General features: G+C 45.8%; 1 protein-coding gene across 1 annotated transcript in view; it reads right to left on the bottom strand.

The window, feature by feature from the left end:
• The window catches only part of CYP2R1 (cytochrome P450 family 2 subfamily R member 1), a 209173-nt gene that overhangs the window by 56853 nt on the left and 127953 nt on the right, over positions 1-24367 (bottom strand). Inside the window, exon 4 of the mRNA XM_085648113.1 lies at positions 8354-8683. Coding sequence (XP_085504239.1) covers positions 8354-8683 — 330 coding nt within the window. The remainder of the gene's footprint in view (positions 1-8353; positions 8684-24367) is intronic.

The raw sequence follows: 24367 nt of genomic DNA, 5'->3' as shown, positions 1-24367 counted from the left end.
CCATTGGTCGAGGTGTGCCGGGACTCCCTGTTGGGCTCCGCTGGCAGCACCCGCCATGACAGATGCTTCATCGTTATTGAAGTATAGGGTGGGGGGGTTGTTGGGTTGTTTATTGTTCTGTCAACAAGGCGCACTTTGCTATGGTATGGTTAGGCCTTTGCACACACACCACATACTTTTATTTGCATCAGCATTTCTCAGCAGGGTACCTCATGGCTGACACACCTAGTGGCTCCAAGGTATCGCCTGGGACACTCTGAATAGTGAGCTGGAATGTCAGGGGAGTATCAGATAAAATTAAGCGAGGGTCTGTTCTCCAACAGGCTAAGAGGGCTCATGCCGATATACTTATGCTACAAGACACATATCTTATGGGTTCGAAGGCGCTCTGCCTTCAGCGTTATGGTTACGCTCAGGTGTTCCACTCAGGGTTTGTATGAGGGTCCCGGGGGTGGCGATTTTGATTCACTGCCGAGTTCACTACACACGTTAAGACATTGCAAGATACCCAGGGGCAGTATTTGTTCCTGCAGGGCATGATCAGAGAGGGACCAGTGGTATTGGGCTGTGTCTATGCACCTCCTCCGTTATCATGGGGCCTAGTGGAGCGGCTTATGTCGTTATGGGCGGATATGCCGGAGGGTCTGTCCATGATTGGGGGCGATTGGAATGATGTGCTGGATGTGTCCTGGGACCGTTGGAGGCCCGGGGAGAATGTGACTGCTTGCCAGGCTACGAAGCTTTCATCGTTGGTGTCTGGGCTTGATTGGGTGGACATTTGGCGCCGAATGCACAGAAACACTCAAGGCTATACGTATCTCTCTGTGGTTCACAATTCCTAATCTCGCCTCGACTATTTGTTTATTCCTCGGCTGGCAGTCGGTAGGGTGGTGGAGGCGGAGATCATGCCGAGGAGGCTCTCGGATCATTCAACGATTACTCTTTCGCTACAGATGGGCTGGGCGAAACAGCCCTTCCGCTGGCGCCTCTTGACATGGAACCTCCAGAAGGCAGAATACAGGGAGTGTCTGGAGAGCGCGCTTGATCAATACTTGACGCTCATTGTGGGATCGGTTTCTGGGGCTGAATCTCTGTGGGAAGCACTGAAGCCCACCATACGAGGCGTAGACATCTTTTTGCGCGGCAGCCCGCAGGAAGCGGAAGGAGGCTCTGCTACAAGCGGAGGCTAATACTGCTGATCTAGACCATTGTAGTAGAGGGGTTGGCAGTCACCATGCACGGCAACAGCTGTTACTGGCGCAACAGAACTATGCGGCTCTTCTTATGGATGAGGACCGCCTTACTTGGCTGGCAACTCGCAGTAGGGTCTACCAATGGGGGGATAATTCTAGCAAGATGCTTCATCGGTTGTGTCAAGGGATGTTCCATTTCCAGCCCCTCCCTGGTACAGTTGGCCCAGATGGTAGGCCCCTCACAGACTCCAGGAACATTGCCAAAAGTTTCTCTAATTACTTTTCGGTTTTTGGATGACCTCCCGCCTCGGGCCGCGTCCGATGAAGCAAGTGCAGATTTGGATCTCCCTCTCACGGAGGAGGAACTGGGTGCAGCCCTGGGAGACCTTAATTCGGGAAAGGCCTCGGGGCCAAATGGGTTTCCCTACGAATTTTAAAAGAAATGTTTTCTACAGCTTGGACCCCATTACTGTTGAGTTGTGGAGGAGTAAAACACACAAGATGATGGATGGAATGTTGCGCATTGGCAAAACATTCACCCCCAGTCACAGATCTGGGTTTAATCCATCGTTATTTTGCTCACCACGCCACCCCAGTTCAGACATGGCCATATGCAAATCAGTCTTGACCCTGTGCCTCATGGGAACAGTCCAGCCCGAACTGCCAAGCCATGTCTTCCCTGGACCGGAATCCAGCATCCTAGGACCGGTTTCGGAGTTTCACCCCTCTTCAGCCAGGATAGCTTGCCTCCAGTGGCGTAGTGAGCACGGGACCTACGTCTGGGCATACCCTTCCCACATAGGGCGAACAGCAAAACACACAAGATGATGGACGGAATGTTGCACATTGGTATGCTCAGACATGAGTCCCGTGCTCTCCATGCCACTGGAATCAAGCTATCCTAGCTGAAGAGGGGTGAAACCCTGAAACCGGTCCTAGGATGCTTGTTTCCAGTCCAGGGAGGACCTGGCTTGGCAGTTCGGGATGGACTGTTCCCATGAGGCACAGGGTCAAGACTGATTTGCATATGGCTGGGTTCAAACTGGAATGGCATTGTGTGCAAAAAACACAATGGATTTAGGCCCAGATCTCTGGACTGGGGTGAATGTATGACATTGTTCTGCATTCTGTCCATCAACTCTTGTTTTTGGAGTTATGGAGGAGTCCCATGAGCGGGGTGTTTCACAAACCAGGCAGACTCCCGGACCAGCATGCTTCCTATTTCACTCCTAAATGTATAAGCAAACATTTTGGCTAAGGCTTTGGCCAACCGTTTGCGGTCTCACATTTCCACATTGTTACACCCAGATCAAGCTGGGTTTATGCCCCAGTGGGGGACCTGACATACTATTCGCCAGGCACAGGTTGCTGTTGCGGCCATCCGTGGGCTGGGTACACGGGTGGCGCTCTTGCTGGCTCATATGGTCAGGGAGTTTGACTCCCTTAGTTGGGTCCATCTCTTCACGCTGCTATGGAGGTTGAATCTTGGAACGCGCTGCTGTACTACCTGTCCCTACTTTACACTGATCTTACTGTGTTGGTACGTGTTGCTGCCGCTACTTCCTCCAACTTTTCTCTTCGACGGGGTACCCGGCAGGGTTGTCCGCTGTGCCCATATTTGTTTGCCCTGGCGATGGAACCTTTGGCCGCCTGGGTCCATATGGACGCACAGGTGACTGGCTTTGAATGGGCACATGGATTGGCGGATCGTTTAGCATTATACGCTGATGACGTTTTATTCTTTCTCACCGACGTTAACCGGACGAGCTGCGGTTGCTTCAGATTATGCAGATCTTTGGGAATCGTCGGGTCTCTACATGAACCCCAGTAAGTCTACCTTGTGGCCCCTTGGGGACACATCGGGTCTGGCCGCCTGGGCCTCGTTGGTTCGGGTTGTTACCAGCGGGATGAAGTATCTTGGGGTGTTTTTATTGGACTCACTCACCGTGGCGTGGGGAAGGAACTTGGTCCCGGTCTGGGAACGCGTCCGGGTGGATCTAAAGGCATGGTCTCATATGCTGCTGTCTATATATGGTCATCGGTCATTTTCAAGATGGTATCTCTTCCCCGTTTATTGTACCAACTGCAGAATCACCCCTATCCGATCCCCCCTAGATGGTTCAGGCAGGTCAATGCTGCATTGGGTCAATTTCTATTGGCAGGAGGGGCAGTGAGACTCGCCCTACATGCTTTCTTTCTACGTACTGTGGAGGGCTGGCGACCTCTGATATACCATCATATTACATGGCTTCACACTTATTGGTCCTAAATGAGTGGTGGTATGGGGGCAGGGACGACCCGGCTTACGCGGTAGAGCGGCATCTTATGGGGGACCGCTCCTTACACACGATTCTGTACTATGCACCTGTACGGAGATCCCTGCCGTCAGCGACCCAAGTAGTTTTCCAAATTTGGCGACGGGCCTTGCGGAGGATGGGGTGGTGGAATAAGCGGACACAGGAGACCCCCCCTATGGAATAATGGCTGCCTGCCACAATAAGCCACTCAGGGTTTCATGGTTGGGACCATATTGGTATCCCTACCCTGGGGGGAAGTCATGAGGGGGTCGATCCTGAAGTCCTTTCAAGAGTTACATACACAGTGAGAACAGTGGCAGGGTATAAGATGCTGCACCAATTACTTGTGTTCTTATACAATATCTAATACATATTAGTTATTTCAACCAGTAGTGGTCCAACAAATGCCCACCTCCCGAAACCAGCCACCAATTTGGTTTCAAATATGAAACAGATATACAGAAAGAAGGAAGAGGCAATGCTATAATGACCAAAGAGTTAATTTCTTTCATTCATCACAGACGATGACAGAATAAATGATTTCTGTAGCCGGAAATATTCTTAGTCTTTTTTTATTTCAGTTTTGTATGTATAGCAGCAAAACAGCCAACGCGTTTCACCCTTTCAGGCTTCTTCACATTCCTCTTTCCAATTCAGCGGGTCCTACTACCACACCAATACGTGAATGCGCTCAATCGCCCAATCTATTCAGCGTGGAGACTCCTCTTCCATAGACAGGTCGTGGACTAGAATATGTACCTACAGTAACTCTGATACCAAAATATAAAAGTGTATATCCTAAAATTTGAAAGTGTCTAGAATGAGTATCGGGAAACTCCAAGCCGAAGTCTCTGTGAAACATTATAGTTGCCCTGAAGAAGCCTGAAAGGGTAAAACGCGTTGGCTGTTTTGCTGCTATACATACAAAACTGAAATAAAAAGAGACTAAGAACATTTCCGGCTACAGAAATCATTTATTCTGTCATCGTCTGTGATGAATGAAAGAGATTAACTCTTTGGTCATTATAGCATTGCTTCTCCCTTCTTTCTGTATATCCTTTCAAGAGTTGCAAAAAGAGTTTCAAATGCCGAAAACCCAATTTTACAAATACCTCCAGTTTTGACACGCCCTCTCCCCAAGCCTGAAGGGAATGGAGTCACTGGCGGAGTTCAGCTCAATAGAAGTGAAGGTATTTATGGGAGACCTTCAAGATCATACAATTTCCAAGATCTACCAGTCCCTAGTGACTCACAGCACCCCTACACTGCAGAAGCTTAGAGCGGCCTGGGAGGGCGGCCTGGGAGGGAGATGTGGGCTCACTGGACAAAGGCCCTGGCATCTCCGAGGGGGGCAGCCATAGCGACCCGCCTGCACCTGGTCCAGTTCAAATATATACATCGGGTCTATTTCACGCGGGTCCGGTTATGGAGGGCGGGTCTAGTGGCCTCCCCTGTATGCCTTAGATGTGAGCAGGACGAGGGGACCCTGAGGCACACGGTTTGGCATTGTCTCTCTCTGTCACGGTTTTAGAGGGGGGTAGTAACCTGCCTGTCTGAGGTGTTGGGACTGGGACCTGCCACACTCACTGAAATTGGTGCTTTTGCATGTCATGCGGGATTGGGGGTAATATTTATAAAGTTCATCTTATGCTGCTGGGGTTTACTCTGGCGAAGAGGGACATAGCTAGGGCATGGAAGGCACCGGCGCCACCTTCGGTATCGGCCTGGAAGAAGGGACTGGACTTCTGTATGGGATTGGAACTCCCTATTTTCACTGCAAGAGGTTGCCCACAGAAACACGATTAGGTTTGGAAGCGATGGGCAGATTACCATGGCTTGTTACTGGAGCCAGAGGATGCAGCGGGGCCCCTTCATCCAGTATAATATCACCCTTCTGGTGCAGGCTGTAGTTTCTTCCATCTTCGTTTATTTGAGCGGGTGGTGGTGGTGCAAGGGCACAGTTAGGCTATATGTGGGAGGCTGTTAGTGTGACTAGGGAGGAGGGGGGTTGATGGGTGGGGGTTTGCATATGGTTTATTTAATCTGTATTGCTTTCCATTTCTTCTAGATCTTATCACTGAAAAGTCACAGTCAGGAAGCTTTGTATTTATTGTGCAGATGTCTCTGGGTTACAGAGCCCTGCTGTATTCGTGTCATTTGATGAATAAAATCTGTTTTAAAAAATAAAAATAGGGGGATTCTTAACGCAATAAGTTTTAAGGAGTGGATAAAAGTGTCTGATTATGGACGATGAATAGAATCTCTTTATTGCACTTAGGTGGGCTACAGCCTTAAGTTCCAAATACTGGAAATGGGGATTAAATTCTAATGTCTGAGAAAAGACTCTACCCAGATAGTTGTACGTCATTGCAACTTCTATTGGTCTCCCTCCAAGCTTCCAGACAAAATGAGAGGATTGTCTCCTTCCCCTAAATGTGACCACTTTTGTTTTGGAGATGTTTACTTTTAGAAAGCTTGTTTCTGTATATCTAAAGAGAGCATCCATATTACAGTGAAGACCGATAGGAGTAGGGTCGAAAATGACTACGTTGTCTGCGTACATTAAAATATGAATGCTTTTGGATGCTATTTTTGGGGGGTAGTTATTTACTTCTAAGAAACTGTCTGGTAGGTCACTAAGACATAAAGAAAACAGTAATGGGGCAAGTAAATATCCCTGCTTAAGGCCGTTCAAAGTGGGTATCTCTTGGGTCAGTCCCTTATCCCCTCCCATCTGTACTTTACATCATGTAGATGAGTGGAGGGCTACTGGCTTCTTCCATAAGGTGGGTTTATCTACCCTATCGAATGCTGAGGAAAAGTCAATGAATATGCTATATGCTACCTGAGATTTACTAATCACATATTTGTCAATTATAGTTTGCAAAATTATGATATTATCAGTCACTGAGTGGTCTGGGAGAAAATCTGCTTGGACCATGGGAATGGCACTCCTGGACAAGGCCCAGTCTTTTAGATGGTCTGCAAAGATCTTCCCTGTTGCGTCCAGGAGAACAATTTGACGAAAATTACTTAGAGACAGGCAGAAGAGTTGTTTTTCGTAGTGGAACAACAATGCTTCCTGTCTAAGAGCTTGGGATATGGCCAGTTTTATAGCAATACGTGAAGAGAGAGGTCAGAAATTTGCTCCATCTTTCTGAATTGCTCTGTAAGACTGTTATGGGGATCATGCCAGGACCCATTGCTGCAGTCACTCTTGCCTTCCTTATAAATTGATGAATTTGTTTTTCAGATGGAGCCATAGTTTGCTGAACAGATTCATTACGCGACCTGAAACTTGAAGATTTTAAATTGCAGTAATTGATCGGGTTTGGTCTGTACAGATCAGGAAGGTAATTTACCCATTCTTTCTGTGAAACTGGTTTCGCATTTTTTTTTTTGCGTCAGGTCACTCTTGCAATTAAGCCCCAATAAGCCTTGCTGTTTTTTTTCCAGAACAGCCTCTTATAGGTCAACCCAGTATTTGTCCTTTACATCTCTCTTATGTTTCATAGGAAGTCTCTTCTGTTTTTTTCTTTAAAATAGATTTCTATTCTATAGTCTATTTAGTTGTCTCGAGTGAGGTCCCTTAGAAATATCCCTTTTCCATATAGAAGTGTTCTTGGGGGGAGAATAACTTCCTCTGTAGAGTGTGAACTACAGAAGTAAGGGTACGTTCCAAGTGCAGAAGTGGATTGCTTCCTTTGATGACTTGGTGACACTTCGTGGAAATGATTCGGACTTTGAGTTAGATGAAGTACCTACTTACTCCAAAGTTGTGCAACTTCCACTCTGGTCCTTTTTATGAGTTGCTACTGGAGTGTTTTTCCTCTTAATGTGGATCATAATGCTAAATACTAATCACAAACTGAACATTTCTAACGATGCTTTCCTCTTGGCGCTTAAATCTGCCCAAGATGATCTGCTATCAGCTAGCCTTCAAGCACAGTTTTACAAAACCTGCTTCTTCCTATATATTACTCCCTCTAGGATAGCTAAATGGGGAACTGAGAAAGGTACACTCTGTCATGCACTCATTTGCAGCTTAACCCTGTTAATTGTGATGGTCCTAGTGGGAGATTTATGGAGACCTCTTAATTTTTTCGATTTTCCATCGATTTTTAATGAAACCGTGTTTATCAGTAACTTCCAATGCTAACAGTTTTCTCCCCTCCTCCCCCCACTCTACATCTACCTTTTAAAGCATTCTTTTTGTCTTAATTTGAGCAATATTTGCAACTTTTATTTTTACTTAAACTCGATGTTCTTTTATTCTTGGACTGTACTGTTGCTGGGTAGGTTTGTACAAAATAATACTTTTCCACATTTTCTTTTATAATTACATTACTGTTCAAGTCAGGGCATTGATACCCTTACTGAAACCAGTTTACTTCTCTGTATCCACCTAATTGGGCCAGTTCACACCAAGACTTCTGTCTCCCATGGCCTTTTTGATCGCAAAAAGACAGACACACACCAACTACTAGCATCAGATTTAATCAGTTCATTCATCAGATTCATTTTTGTATTTAGCTTTGTGTGATCCTGAGATTTGTTTTAAGATCTAGTGCATGAACCAGGCTGGCCCACTAAGCTGATATGCGAAGTGGAAGAAAACCTCTTCCTCACTGTCACCTTCAGCCAATTTTAACCTATTTATGAACTACTGTATGTGATGAGCACAATACTTTCAAATGAGAGTCTTTGAGGTGAGTACAAGGGTTGATCAATCTAAACTGAACCTTTTCTCTTGTCTTAAAACATAAAGCAGAAGAGGTATTGGCCGGTTGTATATGTTTTATCATGTTAAGAACCAGAATTACATGAAAAATTGACAGATATGGAACCAATTAGGAAACTTACCTAATGAAAAGGGGACAAATGCTTCTTTCTTCACAAACTGACCGCTGGCATCCAGGAATCGCTCAGGATAAAATACTGCTGGGTTAGTCCAATATTTTTCATCAAAATGGACAGAGTACAGATTTGTTATGACAGTTGTGCCTTCCGGAATTGAATAACCTCGCACAACAGTGTCTTTGGAAGTTGCATGAAAAATTCCTAAAGGAACTATGTTGCAAAATCGCAGAATCTCGTGTAAAACTGCTTCAGTATATGGCATTCTTGGCTTTTCTTCTAACGACGGTGTTCCATTTGGTCCCACAACAAAGTCAATTTCTTTCTGAACTTGTCCTATTAGAGTAAAAAAACTGTTAGTGTTCAAAATATGGAAACCATGGACTAGTATAAGAGAACGAAAAAAGAATGTCATAATAGAGGTCACAGCATGAATTTCAGAAATCCAGCAATATTGTCATTATTATTTTTTGCATTCTTGCCAAAATGGCAGACTGACAAGTGCAAAAGAACAAGCTACTTACCATCGGCAATAAGGTTTCTGGTAGATAATCTATCTAACCACAGATTTCTCACCTTGTGTATATTCCCAGGCATCAGACTAGATCTGGAAACTTTTAAAGCAGATATCCTGCACGCTGACAGGTAGCATCTTATGGCTCAATGCCAACATCGTTCCACTCTGAATTTATGCCCAGAGCCACATTTAACTGCCAGCCATACACGCTGTCAGCTGCTTTCTAGGCTGTATGCATTCTCAGACTCCGAACCCATCGGCAGATTGGCACGACCAGTGTGCAGATCTCTAGTTCTGCACCTTTTTAGAAAGAAACAATCCAGTTCACAGGGAGGTAAGAGAGTTGGTGAGGAATCTACGGTTAGATAGAGCATCCACTAGAAAGATTGTTATTATAGGTAAGTAACTGGTTCATCTGATGGATACTTCTAACCACAGATTTCTCAACTTGTGGTTTATGTTTACACCAGTACCCCCAGGGTGGTGGGTCTGCAGAACCCAGTGTGCATAATGCCCCTCTTAATGGACTGTTTAAGCTTTACTGCTTCGTGAACATGTGTATCAACACCCATGTAGCCACCTGACATGTCCAGGACAGGCACTCCATGGGCTAATGGAGCCGTAGCAGCTTTTGCCCTGGTGGAACGAGCCCTCAAGCTTTTTGGGGTCTGTTTCCTCACCAGTGTGTAGCAGATCTTTGTGCAGGGAACAATCCATCAAGAGATGGTCTGTTTTTCCACTGCTTTGCCCTGGTTTGCTCCGGAAGCTCTACAAACAGCTGATCGTCCGCTCAGTGTTCCTTGGTGCACTCAATATAAAAGCTTACTGCTTTTTAGGATCCAAATGGTGAAGTCTTTCTACCTCCTTAAAAGGATGAGGTAGCGCAAAGAATGGCAGAAGGGTGCCAGCCTGGCCAACATGAAAAGGAGTAACCACTTTCTTTAGGTATGAACCTCGGGTCCAACTGTGCAGTGACTCAAAAGGGGTGCACATCAAGAAAGTGAGGACTAAGTTCAAGTATTACTGAGGCATCACAAAGGGTTTTGGAGGAAACAAATGTTGAAATCCTTTAAAAAATGTTATCACAACAGGTGATTTAAAAAAGAAGGCTTATGCAGCAACCACAAAAAAGGACAAAAGAGATGATACCCTTACAGTGTACAAAGCAAGTCTGTGCTGGGCTAGGGACAGAACAAACAATAAATCTTCAGACAACTTTGCCTTTAATGGGTCAATTTGTTGGGTGCTGTACCAATCCACAAATATGCCCCATGTCCCAACGACTGGTGTAAACTAATTTTGTGGAGAGACTCTTTGTCAGCAAGAGGACATTAACGACCTCAGGTTGAAGAAGGTCAATTGTAGCTGATCAATTTCCAAGCATGGAGATGCAAATTGTGCAGGCCTAGATGCAAAATCCTGCCCTGCTGCTATAACAGAAGATCCTCCTATGGAGGCAGCTTTATTAGGGGACAGATACTCATGCCCAGGATTCCCAGGTACCACACTCACTTGGCCTAATCCGGTGCCACTATGATGTCTTGGGTCACAATGTTCCTGATCATTTTCAGAACTCATGGCAGGAGAAGCTGAGGTAGCAAGGCACACAGGAGTCCAGAGCTCCACTCTTAAATGGAAAGAGTCCCAGACAGAAAGTTTTGGAAACTTTAACATGCAAAACTGTTGACATTTCGCATTTTCAATTGGTGAAAAGATCGAGCCCAGGTTCTCCACATTGCTGTAAGAAGCCAGGTACCATTATGGGTGCAGCTGTCATTCGTGATCCACAAGGTGCCTGCTGCTGAGTTTATCCACACTGATGTTTAAAGATCCTGTCAAGTGCTTCACAACCAGAGAAACCTTGGTGGTTCAGCCACTTCCAGAGGCACAGGGTATCCTGATACAGTGCCCAGGACCCCAACTTGCCTTGATTGTTGCAGGACCAAATCGTGGTGATTTTGTCTATGATATCTGCACCAGCCTTCCTTTTATGCGGAGTAGGAAGCACTCCAATGCAAGAAAACTGCCCTCAACTTCAACAAATCGATGTGAAGTTGAGTCTCCATCAGACACCAGAGGCCTCAGATCTCCACCTCTGCCATATGGCTTACCCAACCCACCAGTTATCCATTCATGACCACTGTCAGCTCTGGATGGGGTGAGGAGAGGGGGCCTGCCACTGACCTAATCGTGGTTCAGCAGCCACCACTGCAGATATTTTGCAATCTCTTCGAAGATATAGATACAGTCCAACACATTTCTGTGATGATGTGCCCACTGGGGTATGAGGTCCCACTGCAAAGCCCACATGGTGTGTTTAGCTGGCAGGTACCAGAAGTCCAACAAACCCAAGAGCCTTGGAGTCATCCGTGCTGAGATCCAGGACAGAAGTCAAAACATAACCTGAATGTCCTGGTCTCTACGCTCCAGGGCAGACGCATGAAACCGTACTGTATCTACAATTGCTCAAATGAACAGAAACATCTGAGAATGAGTCATATGGAACTTTAGCAAGTTAATAGTGAACCCTGATTATGTTAGTAGATTCACTGCAGTCTGGAAGTGGTTGATGACTACCTGGGGCGAGCCTGCCTTCAGTAGCCAGTCATCGAGGTAGGGGAAGACTGGTACCCCCAACCTCCGAAGGTGTGCTGTGACCACAGACATCTCTTTAGCAAATCCCGAGGGGCACTGGTAAGGCCAAAGGAGAGCAATGTGAACTGAAAATGCTCCAGGCCTACCCTGAACATCAGGTAGCGCCTCTGGGTCTGTAGAACAGGTATAAGGAAATAAGCATCCTTTAAGTACAATGCTACCATCCAGCCTCCAGGCTCTAGGGCAGACAGGACCTGGGATAGCATGAGCATATTGAATTTGTCCTTCTGCAGGAAAGCACGGAGAAGGCACAGATATCAAATAGGATGAAGGCCTCCGTCCATTGGCACAAGGAAGTAGCGTAATTAACATCCAGTTCCTACTTCCGAGCCTGGAACACTAGCTATAGCCCCTCTGGCCAAAAGGGCCTGCACTTCCTGTCGCATAACAGACAGATAGCCTGCCGCCAGCCGCCTTGAAGGCAGTGAAAGGTGTGGCAGGGTAGAAAGGAAGAGAAAGGTATAGCCCCAATGGAATGGACAATCATCAGGACCCACTTGTCTGTCATGATGGCGTGCCACCTTTGCAAGATTGTGTGCACTACAGGTGCTGAAGAGGCAGGAGACTAAGCTGCACATCGTTCCTGATGTTCTCACTGTCACAAGAACCGCTGCCTCTCACACAAAAGGGGCTGAAAGGCCTGCTTGGCTGGAGGGGGTATCTTGCACTGCCAAACTGGGAAGCCACTATTGTATCCACAGAGAGAGTGAATTAGCTGATGGGATTGCCTTGTGGAAGCAGAAAGGTCTATAGAATGCACTGCTGTCCTTGAAAAGTTTTAAGATTGAACCCGCTTTGGCACCAAAAAGGTGAGTGCTGTCAAACGGCATTTCCATTAAGGATGACTGGACATCCTCTTAGATGCCTGTGGACCTCATCCATGCATGGCTCTGGAGAGCCATGCTGGTAGCCATACCACATCCAAAGCAATGGCTTATGTCCAGTCCAGATCTGATTACAAATTTTGCTGCTTTGCAGCCATCCTGAATAGCTTGTGTAAAGGACACCAGGCAGTCAGCCGAAACAGCCGATAACATTTGTGCCAACATGTCTCAAAGGGCACAGAGTAGCAGCCGAAGAAGCAGCTGGCATTTACTGATCACAGAGCAAGGCTCGTGAAGGAACAATCAGTTTATCAAATGCTTCTATATGTTTCGATTCACAATCATAGAGAGTGGTAGGTAAGACACTGGAACTGACTTTGATGGTGGACATCAGTACCACCAGACTCTCTGGCTTGGGTGCTGTGTAAGAAAGGCAGGGTCACCAGATGCAGGCAAAGGTGACAAACTACCTGTGTGTTAACAGGCGGTTCTTAACAAGGGTTGCACCAAGACCCTAAAATAGCATCTTTAAGGTGAGGAACTTCGATTTTTGATCGCGATCGAATCGACCCGCCATTTTGTGGCCCACCGCCATTTCGTGTTGCCATCACTCAGGCAGCACGGCGAACAAAGTCTATTCTGCTTTTTCTGTAGCCTGGTGTCGAAATACGCCTTCGGCCTCTATTTGCAAAGCTGGTGTTAGAACTAGCCGAGTACACTAATCCCTATCTGGCTTTTCTAATCCGCGTCTCAACTATCTGTTGGCTCACACTATTCTTTCCTGACCTTATCTTATCGACTGGCCTTCACTGTCTTCTGCTAGCATTCTCTCGTTTCACAACTGTCCTCCAACACACACAAACGTATCTCGCCACCTGCAAGTTAGTTACGAATCTGTTAATTAATTAGCTTGAGGGAGGGGTGACAAACATAGTTGGAGGAGAGGTCTCTTCGAGTCATCTGACACTTTTGTTTTCCAACTTTTCCCATTGGTTCCATCCTGTTTTCTAACTTTCCTTATTGGCTCTTTCTTGTATGTTCTGGGAGGGTTTTGGATCAAAATGTCCGAACCTTGTATAGTATTTAACGCTGTGCGCCACAGAGTGAAGTGGCAGTCTCCTGAGAACCTACTCTGTGTACTTCTAGGATAACTGTACTAGCTGCAGCTAAATAAATCTGATCTTCTAACGCCGACAGAGTATCCCGTGTCTCTGTGTAGCGAGGCAGGTGAACTCCGGAGACTTTGGGCGTACCCTGCGCCGCCAGGCCCAAAAGGTTCTGGTTCTTCAAAGGGCCTCAGTAAAGGGTAATAGTGGCACTGTGGGAGCCTTGCCAGGTTGCAAGACTTCCATCAGTACATGTGTTTTTAATTCCATGGGAGTAGCTTGGTAGGGGTAAATCCAAAACTCGTTCCTTCCATAACCACAGTGAAAGAGGCGCTTTCCTCTCTGCCATGACCGAGGGCAGGGTGGGGTCACAAGGCCAGTTTCAAGTGTAGTGTCAAGCCGCTGGCATCCTGAAGTTCTTCATAGCAGTTTTCTTCCTCATATTGGGGAAATAAGTCGTCCCCATGAATCTGTGGCAAAAAGAATGCAAACATCTGGACTCTACCATGTAGCAAAAGTATTGGAGTTAGAGGGTTTGCAGAGTGGCTGCACAGTGGTCAGTTGCAGGCAAGACTACAGTCGAGGTTGTGGTAGATTCAGCTGAGAGAAGGGTAGCACTACAGGCTGTAAATCCTCATCAAGAGTCACTATAAGTGTTGATGCAAGAGGAACTGTACAGGGTATGTTGTGAGAACCGAAGCCTGCATCGGAGCCGGCGCTCAAACAGATGCAGGTCCAAGGGGCACAGATGGCGTGGAGGGTGGACCTGTCAGCGGAACTCTGACTGGAGGATTAGGTGGATCTTTGGGTACCACAGGGATCCGTCACACACTTGGAACAGGGGGTGACATTTTCCCTCACACACTGGTAACATTTAAAACAAGCATTGGCATAGCCAATAGGCCTCGCCTTTGGGACCTTATAAGTGTTTAGCCAGGCAACGGTTGATGTTGTTGCACCAAGGATATTGTGCTGCATAACTACTTATAAGGTCCCAAAAGCGAGACCTATTGGCTATGCTAATGCTTGTTTTGGTAGCATGGGGAGATTAAGTGATTTGCCCAGAAACACAGGATGTGGAGTCGACCCCGTGGCTCGAACCTTGGTTTCCCAGCTCCAAAGTCAGCAGTCTAGCCGTGAGACCACAGTTCTACTTATCTTAAAGGTTCAGAGAGAAGCAGACCTCTTAAATCCACAGTTCCCTTCCTCAGAATCTGATCCAGTCTAAGTTTCCCTTTGCATTCTGTTATTTATAGTCCTGTAGTAATACTGCTATAAATGTGACTACGAGAAGCAGAATGCAAAAAACAAAGCTGAGCTGGGCGAGCTACCCGAGCACGACCTGGGAGACGTGAGAAGTCTGCTAAAGGTCATTGAGGACTTGGGGTGTCTGCAGAGGAGTCGTGACCTTCTTGATTTGGTGGGATAATTAGCAACATGTGGCTCTGCATGAACTGATTGGTCATAAAACAACATGTTCGCAATCAGGGGCCCTTTGTTGTTCCTGCACGAACGCAAGCCCACGCGCTTTGTGGAAGAATGTCATTAGCAGGCACATCGGCTCTCGAGTGCCCGTAAATTGCCAGTCGACCTTTCCTAACCTCCTTATCCCTGGGCGTTTCAGAAGCTGGGACACAGCGGGGTGCACGGGGTTTTATTGTGCCCATGTGGCCGAGCAGTCTCTTCTAATGCGCGCGCACACACCCGTGAGGCTGAAAGGTCATCAGCGCCGCTGGTTACAACTGGCTGGCAACATTAATATTTACAAGCAGTCGTGACGTGGCATTTTGTGTGGCCAACACAGATTTGGGCTGAGGGGTCCAGCGTCAGGCACTCAGTCTGAATCTGACGCGGGCTGGGTTTCAAGTAAACACGACCCGCGGTAACTTGAAAACTAGTCCTCGCTCCTCTCACGTTAACCTTGTTTGTAGTGTGATCCTCGGCATCCTAGTCACGAGGACAGCTCCGCTGCAGCCCTAGGAGTTCATTTATTATGCAGTGTGATGAGTTCTGTAGAAGAACTACAATAGTCCAGGAGTGGAAGCATAGTGCCCTGGTGACAGAGTCAAATGGTAGGCGATCTGCTACTAGCAGGCCTGCATGCTTAATGAAACAAGGAATGCAGCGTACCACGAGTGGTGCGTGCAAGAGCGAAAACCAGGCCATATGTTTTGAATTATCGCTCCTGTGTCTGGGCACGATAATTCAAAACATATGACGCCGTGCGGGTAACCGCGAGCAATAGGCCACACACGCACGAGCGTGTGTGTGGTGAGCTTTTTGAAGCCCTTACAATAAGTCTCGCCAGAGCAGCGCATGCGCGCTGCTGGGCGAGACCTAAAAACTGCCGGTGCTCAGCACCGGTAAGACCCGGCCCACTTAAAGCCCTGCACTTAGGGCATCACAATGAAGTATACAAAGATGGAATGCTTGTATTAATCTCAGCCATGGGTAATTACTCTGGGCAACATCCCAATCCATTGTTATTCTGCACACCACGCCACCCCAGTTTGGACCCAGCCACATGCAAATGAGTCTGTGTCCAGCCTGAACTCCCGGGCACAAGGAACACAAGGAACCCAGGACCGGTGGCGTCCTAGTTAGGGCTCATCAGCCGGTACAGCCTGGTCCCAGTTACACAGGGCAGTAATAAACACAGGAGACATGATGAGAAGCAGTTGACCCTCCCCCGCCCCCACCTGTGTCCCCACAGCCTGTTCCCCTACAAGACTCACAGGCCATGCCGGGTCTCCAGCTTCACCCCGAGTGTCACAGCGCTTTTAAGCACAAGAAATGACACTCAGCTCTACCCCGGTGTCTGTTGCCGAGAGAGGTCTGTTATTCAGTGCCAAGATTCCCTTGGATGAACGTGCGCTTTACAAATACACATGGTATCTTGGTATGTTATGTCATGTCATGATATGATTTCAACAGGAATTGCCCATATTTTAGTTTGAGAGATGTGCGTCTGTGCGCTACCTCGTGGCACTCTAGGCGCCTGAGGCAGCACTTAACTTAAGACATCACTCCTAAGCAGTACTTTAAGTGGGATAAAAAAACTGGGGGGTCTCTCAGAGGGGAGTGGCCGATGTAATTAAGGGCGTGGCTTAAAAGCACCTAAGCTTAGCTTTGTGGTATTTCATTACGTCTGTCATTGCATCAAGATATATATATTACAACAAGTAGCATTACACTTACAACAAGCCAGTAGTATTGGATTTGCCAATGGTTGTTAGGTGCCTAACATGAACACGCAACAACCATGGATTCGTAGTATATAATATTAAAAATGCTTCAGTTCTGAAATAATGAGACTGTGAAAGAACTATAAGGAGTCTCCAAAGGCAGTGAAGGGGGGCACCGCTGCTGAAGAGTTAAGATTTGTGTTTGTTTCACCCTCAGGGTGAGGGCAAAAATGGAAAGCCTGATAGGGACCCGTCTCAGCACCTGCTTTTTAGAACTGCCGGTGTTGAGCACCGGCAGGACCCGGCCCACTTAAAGCCCTGCTCCAACATCAGCATTTCTCAATGATGCTTATCAATAGTATAAATGCAAGTACTTTACAATACTCGAAAGTCGCATAGGCCTCAGAGGTCCAGGGCCTTCACGGACGGATTCTGACCTCTTTTGTTGGAGATGTTGTGCCTGTCACTGGCAGGAGGCGCGCTCCAGCCTAAAACGCAGGCTCGCGGTGTTTCCTGTCTGGGAAATCCCCTGAGGATTATGGGTGACAATGGACCCTATGGACCCCAAAACACTCTCGAGGAGGAAGCCTGGCCCGGTGTGGGGGCGGGGGGGCAGTGTTGTGATAAGCCTCCTCCAACCTTCCCTACACTTCCCCATTCCTGATGTATCCGCCTTGTTTCCTCTCAGCAGATAGAATTGTCTCTCTTCCTCACTTATGGGAGAGCTATTGTTCCCTCGCCACGTGTGACCTTGGGCCTGTTGGGTTGCTTATTTTACAGCATCCCTTCAAAACCCCACCTCCTGTGCCTCCTTAGAGCACGATCATCCACCCCCCCAGAAGTCACGGGAGCTGGGACTGAAGAGTTATATGGTGCTAATGCCTGCTCCAGGAGAGACCCTCGCAGAGAGATAAGGCCTGCTCCAGGAGAGACCCTCACAGAGAGACAAGGCCTGCTTCGGAAACACCCTCTCTGAGGGACAGGTCTTGCGTCTGGAGAGACCTCGCTTAGGGATAAGGCCTGCTTCTGGAGAGACCCTCGCAGAGAGATAAGGCCTGCTTGCTCCAGGGGTCTGCATCCTACAAGCATGAAGTCTGCAGCCTCCAGGATGGGGCCGGCCCTGGCCCACGTCGCTCTGCTGGTCCTGATGCGGAGTTCAGTGTCAGGTACGTTATCCCTGGTCGTTCAGTCTCACTGACTATGGGCAGTGACGGAGATGGGAGAAACGTGCTGTGTGGTTGTATAAACTAGCGGTCCTGGGGTGTCTGCCAGTAGGGGGTAGAGTCCTGGGTAGTGAGTCTGGCGGTCACCTACATTTATCTTTAGAAAAAACTCTGCCCCAAAGAAATTGGAAACAAATGAAACGTGTTAACATACTGTTGTCTAAGAGGTAATGTGCCTGCTGCAAAGGACAACATTTAATATGCAGGCAACAGGTTTCTAATCAATGTAGGCTGCTGTTGCTGCAGAGATCTTTGCAGTGCCTGTGGGTTACAAGTTATAATCTTTGCTCCTTGAGTTATGCGCAGCCAGTATGTAGCCCTGCGCAGAAACGGGACACGCACTGCCTGCTAGGGCGCAGCCAGTATGAAGCCTTTCTGCCGGGGCCTGCGCAGAAATGGGGCACGCACTGCCTGCTAAGGTGCAGCCAGTATGTAGCCTTTCTGCTGGGGCGTGCACAGAAATGGGACGCCTCCTGCCTGTTAGTATGTTGATGTTTTTTTACAACCGTTGGCATCCAAGCTACCTGGATACATTAAAGATACGGGACACCTCATTACTATAATCGAAGGCATCTCATTCAATCCGCACACTGATTTTTTGGTCTCGATGGACATCGAGCCCTCTATACCAATATTCCTCAACATGAGGCCTTGGTAGCTGTTAAGAGTGCTTTAGACACTGGAAATAGCGTGTGTGATCATCTCTTTGTTTTGGAATGTTTGGCCATCGTCTTGAAGGAAAACTACTTCGAATTTGATGGCAATATCTTTAACAAATACAAGGAGTTAGCATGGGCGCTGCCTGTGCTCCGAATGTGGCTAACATCTTCATGGGAGCATTCGAAACAAAAAACATCTTCAACGAAGTTGCCCCTTTTAGTGACAATATACTTTTTTGGCATCGCTTCATCGATGACATGTTTTTCATCTGGAGAGGTCCAGAAGAACAGTTGGAAGAATTTACACTTTGGATTCATCTTTGTGACCAGTATCTCAAGTTCAGTCTTAACATCAATAAGGAAAGAATTGAATTCTTGGACATTTAGATTCAAGTTATTGATCAGAAAATAGAGGTCTCCATCTATACTAAGCCCACAGCACGTAACACTCTGCTTCAATATACTAGCTATCATCCTCGCAACCAAAAGGATAGCATCCCATTTAGCCAGTTCCTACGCTTGCGCAGGAATTGTACTACTATGCAGAACTTCGAGCTGCATGCGGATCCATTGAAGGTCAAACTTCTGGACAGAGGGTATCCACACAGACTGGTTAAAGACTCAATACAAAAGGGCTAAATAGTATGACAGAATAGCCCTATTGCAAACTAAGGAGACTAAACCAGACAAACTCGTCTGTGTCACTACTCATTCTAACATTAATCACAAAGTACGTTAGATAATCAATACTCAATGGCACATCCTCAATTCTGATCCACAAAAAAGCACTCTTCCTAAACCTATTTTTGCGTTTCGTCGCAATAATGATTTGAGGAATGCTTTGGTTAAAGCGAGGGTACCCCAGCGGCACAAATTCATCCAGAAATCTATTTCAGGTATCGATCCGGTCATGGGCACCCACAAATGTGGACATTGCCATGCCTGTGATTTCGCTATTGTTACAAATAAGCTTATCTGGTACAAGAGGACCTTCATCTTTAAAAATATGATTAAGTGCCGCACTAGCAATGTAGTGTACCTCATTCTGTGCCCCTGCCATAAAGGCTACGTTAATGAGACAGGCAGAGAGTTCAGAGTCAGGTTCAGTGAACACAAATCAGCAACACACAATCAACGCTTTGGAGCCCCTTTGGTGACCCATTGGGTTGATTGTGGCCATTCTGTTAAAGATCTTTGCTGGATTATACTTGAACATATACACCCCCATAAGGACAATAACATCGATGCCCTTAGACATAAGAGGGAGGTATTTTGGATTTATACTCTTCAGACATATGAGAAAGGACTCAATGAGTCCCTCCCTTGGGAGAACGCTATTATCTGAATCCGGTATCTGTAGAGCCATTTTGCGGCCTTATTCTCTCTCTGTCCTCCAAGTTCTTGGGAATTCTGTTAGTGCTATTCTTAGGGGCTCCTTATTTGTGTATATATTTTTTATTCCTCTTTATCCCTTCGTGTTATGAGTCTCTTTCAGCATTTCAGGTTTTAGCGACTTCTGTTATCGCTATTTTATGTGACCATCTAACTGCGTATTTAGTTATATTTCTTTCTTGTTGTGCCATCAGTTTTTATCTTTCTCGATTTTTATTATCACTCTTTATTCACTCCGGATCTCATTCTTGCTTTCATATATGGTTTGTAATTTTTAGTTTTTCAGCCCTGTTTTGTATTTCTTCCAGCCTGTTTTAGTTGGTTGTTGGCGGTAGTATTATTATTTGCCAAGTTTCCCTTCCAGTCTTTACCATTCCATCATGGCGGACGCTTCTTCAGTACTTAGTCCGTTCTTTACTCGTTTCTCTTGATTTCATATAGGTTTTGTATTTTTTAGTTTTTTAGTATTTCAGTCCTGTTTTGTATCTCTCTCAGCCTTTTTCAGTTGTTTGTTGGCGATAGTATTATTATTTGCCAAGTTTCCCTTTCAGTCCTTACCGCTTCATCATGGCGGACGTTTCGTTAGTACTTAGTCTGCCCTCTAGGTCTATTCCGTAGCGCATTACTTTCCCAGCACTGCATATTTCACGCAGTCCGCTTTTCATTTCGGGGTCTGTTTCCATGCACCTGATTCCTAGTTTAACTCAGCTATAAGTAGCACGCCCCTTGCCGTTCGGGTTACACGTCAATTTCGTAACCTGTTGTCTCCTGGCTGGAGGTTGCCCGATGGCTGCCAGTTGGTAAGTACTTAGCGTGCTTCTTCTCCTCCCGTATATAGTCCTCTTATGTTTAGCCCCCAATTGGTTCTTACATATTTCACCACATTGCTTCATTTTGTTTTTTATATTACACGTTTATGTGGAATCCTGCTTTGTGATCCATGACATATATATAGTTTTTGCTCTATCCACCGGCATTGTTCGCTTATTTCATTACATGTCTTGCAAGTTCCACCTTTTTGGCCTAAAATACGAGCTTCCTACCTGCCAGCTAGTTTGTTGTCTCTCTGCATTAGAGTTGTTTTTGTCATACTTAGTATTTTTTTTGCTTTTAGGTTTATCGTTTCCAGCCGCGTCTTTAAATATTTCTCATTAATTGACTTCTATATGCTGTTTGCCTGTACTTGTCTGTTGCTAATCATTGGAGAACGTCTTCCTCAGTTTATACCTAAAGATATGTAAGTTTTTCTCTGGATACTGATCTTTCATGTTCAGGCTGTAGTTGTGACATTCCCCTTAGATGGTTTTTTGTGTTTTCTTTTTCTAGTTTCCATTTATCTTTAGCGAACCTGTGCTTTTTGCCATAGCCTGTGGCTCTTGACAAAGGATACACAAGTATATTTAGTGCCTCATCGAGGTTGTCGGTTGACTTTGAGCTATGGAACTGCAATTTATTTTTGGATCCTTCTTATAAGTATGTGGATTATGTTTCCCTTTTCCTTCGTTTTTTACTTTGAGCTCTTTGAGGTGGCGCGTTAACTGTTTTCCATTTTTTGATCTTATCTCTTTATTTTTCCTTACTCACCTGGTTTTTATATACCTTATATTTTCCTGTTTTTTTTCTATTTTGTTATCTCATTACTATATATGTATTGCCTGCACTTTCGGTTGGTGATGGATTTTCCTCCTCTTATTTTGGAATGGTCGTGTGCTCTTTTTATTCTTTTGTATATATTTGATTTATTCATTATATGTTTCTTCCCCACAGATCAACAGTTTTAAATTGAGTGATGCCCGGCACTGGTGATTAAATCATGGCCTTAAGCGTATAATTCGGTTGTTCTCACACTCAGAATTACCAATTGCGCCCTGAAGGAGCTCACAGAACTTCATGGGATCTCCGAAAGGCGTGTCGGCGCTTTTTGTGTTGTTTATTGTATTTGCATCTTTTGCATTGTTATTTATTGTCTCATTGAGTCTCTGTTGTCATTTTTCTTTGTGGTTCTTTTTCTGTATATGTATTGATTCAGATGAGTAATTATTCGGTCTGATTCCTTCATTAACGTTTTTGCCAGGCCTATGACTTGTTCTCTTTCTTAGTACTCATGTCATATTTTCGTACTATGAATGAAACTGTATAAGAAATGGATATATGTATATATTTTTGATAAATAAATGAAACAAAAAAATAACATTTTATAAACTTGCTCTTGGTCTGTTTGGTATACTTAATTTAATGGACTTATAGCCTACAAATTATGCATTAGCGTGAGGGAAGTGCTTTCTGTTTCTCTTACGCAGCCAGTATGTAGCCTTTCTGCCAGGGCCTGCGCAGAAATGGGACACAAACAGTTATGGGGGCTATTCACAAAGACGTTCTGGAGTACATAAAGTAATACTCGTACTGCTCTTTTAAGGCTGCATCAAGTAAATAAAATAGGCATGCACATTAGATTTTACAGACACTATGCACTATTTAATAATTCATAATCAAGCTTGAAGAAAAAATACCACCAGTCTGTAAAAAAGGACTGGCAACACTGATAAGTCTTACATCATCGGTTGCCGACCATTACCCTTGCCAATGCTTATTTTGTAGTTAAAAGGCTTTTGTATTTAGATAATCGAGCAGGCTGGTTGCAACATTCAGGGGGGTGCTGGCAGCGTCCCGTGAGTGGTGCGCGCGAGGGCGAGCATCAGGACATATGTTTTGAATTATCGCGCCCGTGTCTGGGTACGATAATTCAAAACATATGGCGCTGTGCGGGTAACCGCAAGCAATAGGCCACACACGCACGAGTGTGTGTGTGGTGAGCTTTTTGAAGCCCTTACAATAAGTCTCGCAGAGTAGCGCATGCACGCTGCTAGGCGAGACCTAAAAAGAAGCTTGACTAAAGCCAAGGAGAAGCTCTTGATGCACATCCACTCAAAATGAAGGAATGCAATGGCTGAACGTCGCAACACGCATGCGCTGGTCATTTTAGTTTTACTTTATACTTCCTAAATGGCAGAAGGCAATCTTGGAGCACAACATTTTTAAAAACAATATGCTGGTGGCACAACAAAGAGAAAGGAGTGGCAGATTTAACGGGGAGGGCAGGGTGAAGAAAGAGGACATTTAAAAAAAAGGTCATGGGCCAACAACTTAATAGCTGCCATTTGCCAAAAGGGACCAAGCTATGCAGCAGCCAACTAAGCAATAGGAGCAAGAAAAATAGTGACAGAAGCAATGGAGAAAGAGAAACAAGGAGTTTAAGAGGAAAGGGCAACTTGAGCAAAAAAATGCAACACAGCAAAAAACAATAAAAGTAAGGGAGAAATCAAAAAGTAATGCAAACAAGGAAAAGAAATGAGGTACCAAATCAATGGGACAACGTAGAAGGACAAAAAAGGAAATGTGGGAAAAACGTAAGGGGACAAATATTGCAGTAGACAAATAAGACCGGTACAGGAGTAAAAAAAAATAAAAGGTAGTACTGTAATGAAATAAGCATATGTAACGAACGCGAATTAAAACAAGAACATTTAAATTCTGGTTTTCTGCAAGGTGGCGTCATTAGTTAAACATACGGCTCCATAATTCAGACTTCTTCGGGTGCTTATTTTTATCTCTATGGTGGGGTGCATGTGACAAGCACTTTTACCCTGACAGTGAGTCCAAATAAAGAAATAATGTAGTCTCCCCAGAGCAGATGAAAACTTTGGCTTTTTGGTCCTGTGCTGGGGACAGTACATCAGTGGAAGACACAGCCACTATTTCACTGCCAGAGCACAGGCCTTATTTTTAATAAAGGTCAAGTCTACCAATCGCAGGTGTGTGCAGTGTGGAATGGAGAGGGAGATAAACATTGGGGTCCAGCACCCCTCAACTAACACATGTCCCACATTGCCAAAGGATAATCCTAAGGGGTATTGACCGCACTGGCTGTGCCACTGCATCTGTAATGCAGCATGGACGCAAGGGTAATGCCCCTATGCAAATGAGAGAAAGCGATCATGGGTTTGAAACAGCAAAATCCATAATACAGCTATGGCATAAATTGCCCAATGGGGAAAAAGCAGACGCAAATGCATGTTGCAGCCCTTGGCCATGTGGTGAAAGATGGTACTAGTTCAGGGGCGGCTCCTCCATTGGAGCGGGGGAGGGTTGCCCCACTTAAATGCCCCCAAGCTGAAAAGTAAAATGGTATTTCATTATCATTTTATTTTTCATCCTGACATCCTCCTGCCCTAAACGAGCGTCAGGACGGGGGTGAGGCCACTGCTGAATGACAGTATCAGAGACTGGGAGGAGGATGGGTCGATTGTGCACTTTTCAAAGTGCACATGTCTTTTTGGGCAGCCGTGTTGCGACGGCCAGCCAGAAATTAGCACTTTTAAAACTGTAACCCAGCTGTCATAAGACAACTGGGTTAAAGCAAATGCAGCCTTCCATAGCGCTGTAGAGCACCGAGACAGGC

The sequence above is a fragment of the Triturus cristatus genome, chromosome 3_2, assembly GCF_964204655.1.
Source record: "Triturus cristatus chromosome 3_2, aTriCri1.1, whole genome shotgun sequence".
In the NCBI taxonomy this organism is placed as follows: Eukaryota; Metazoa; Chordata; class Amphibia; order Caudata; family Salamandridae; genus Triturus; species Triturus cristatus.
Note: the sequence above shows the minus strand (reverse complement) of the source record. Positions and strands in the feature narration are given on the sequence as shown.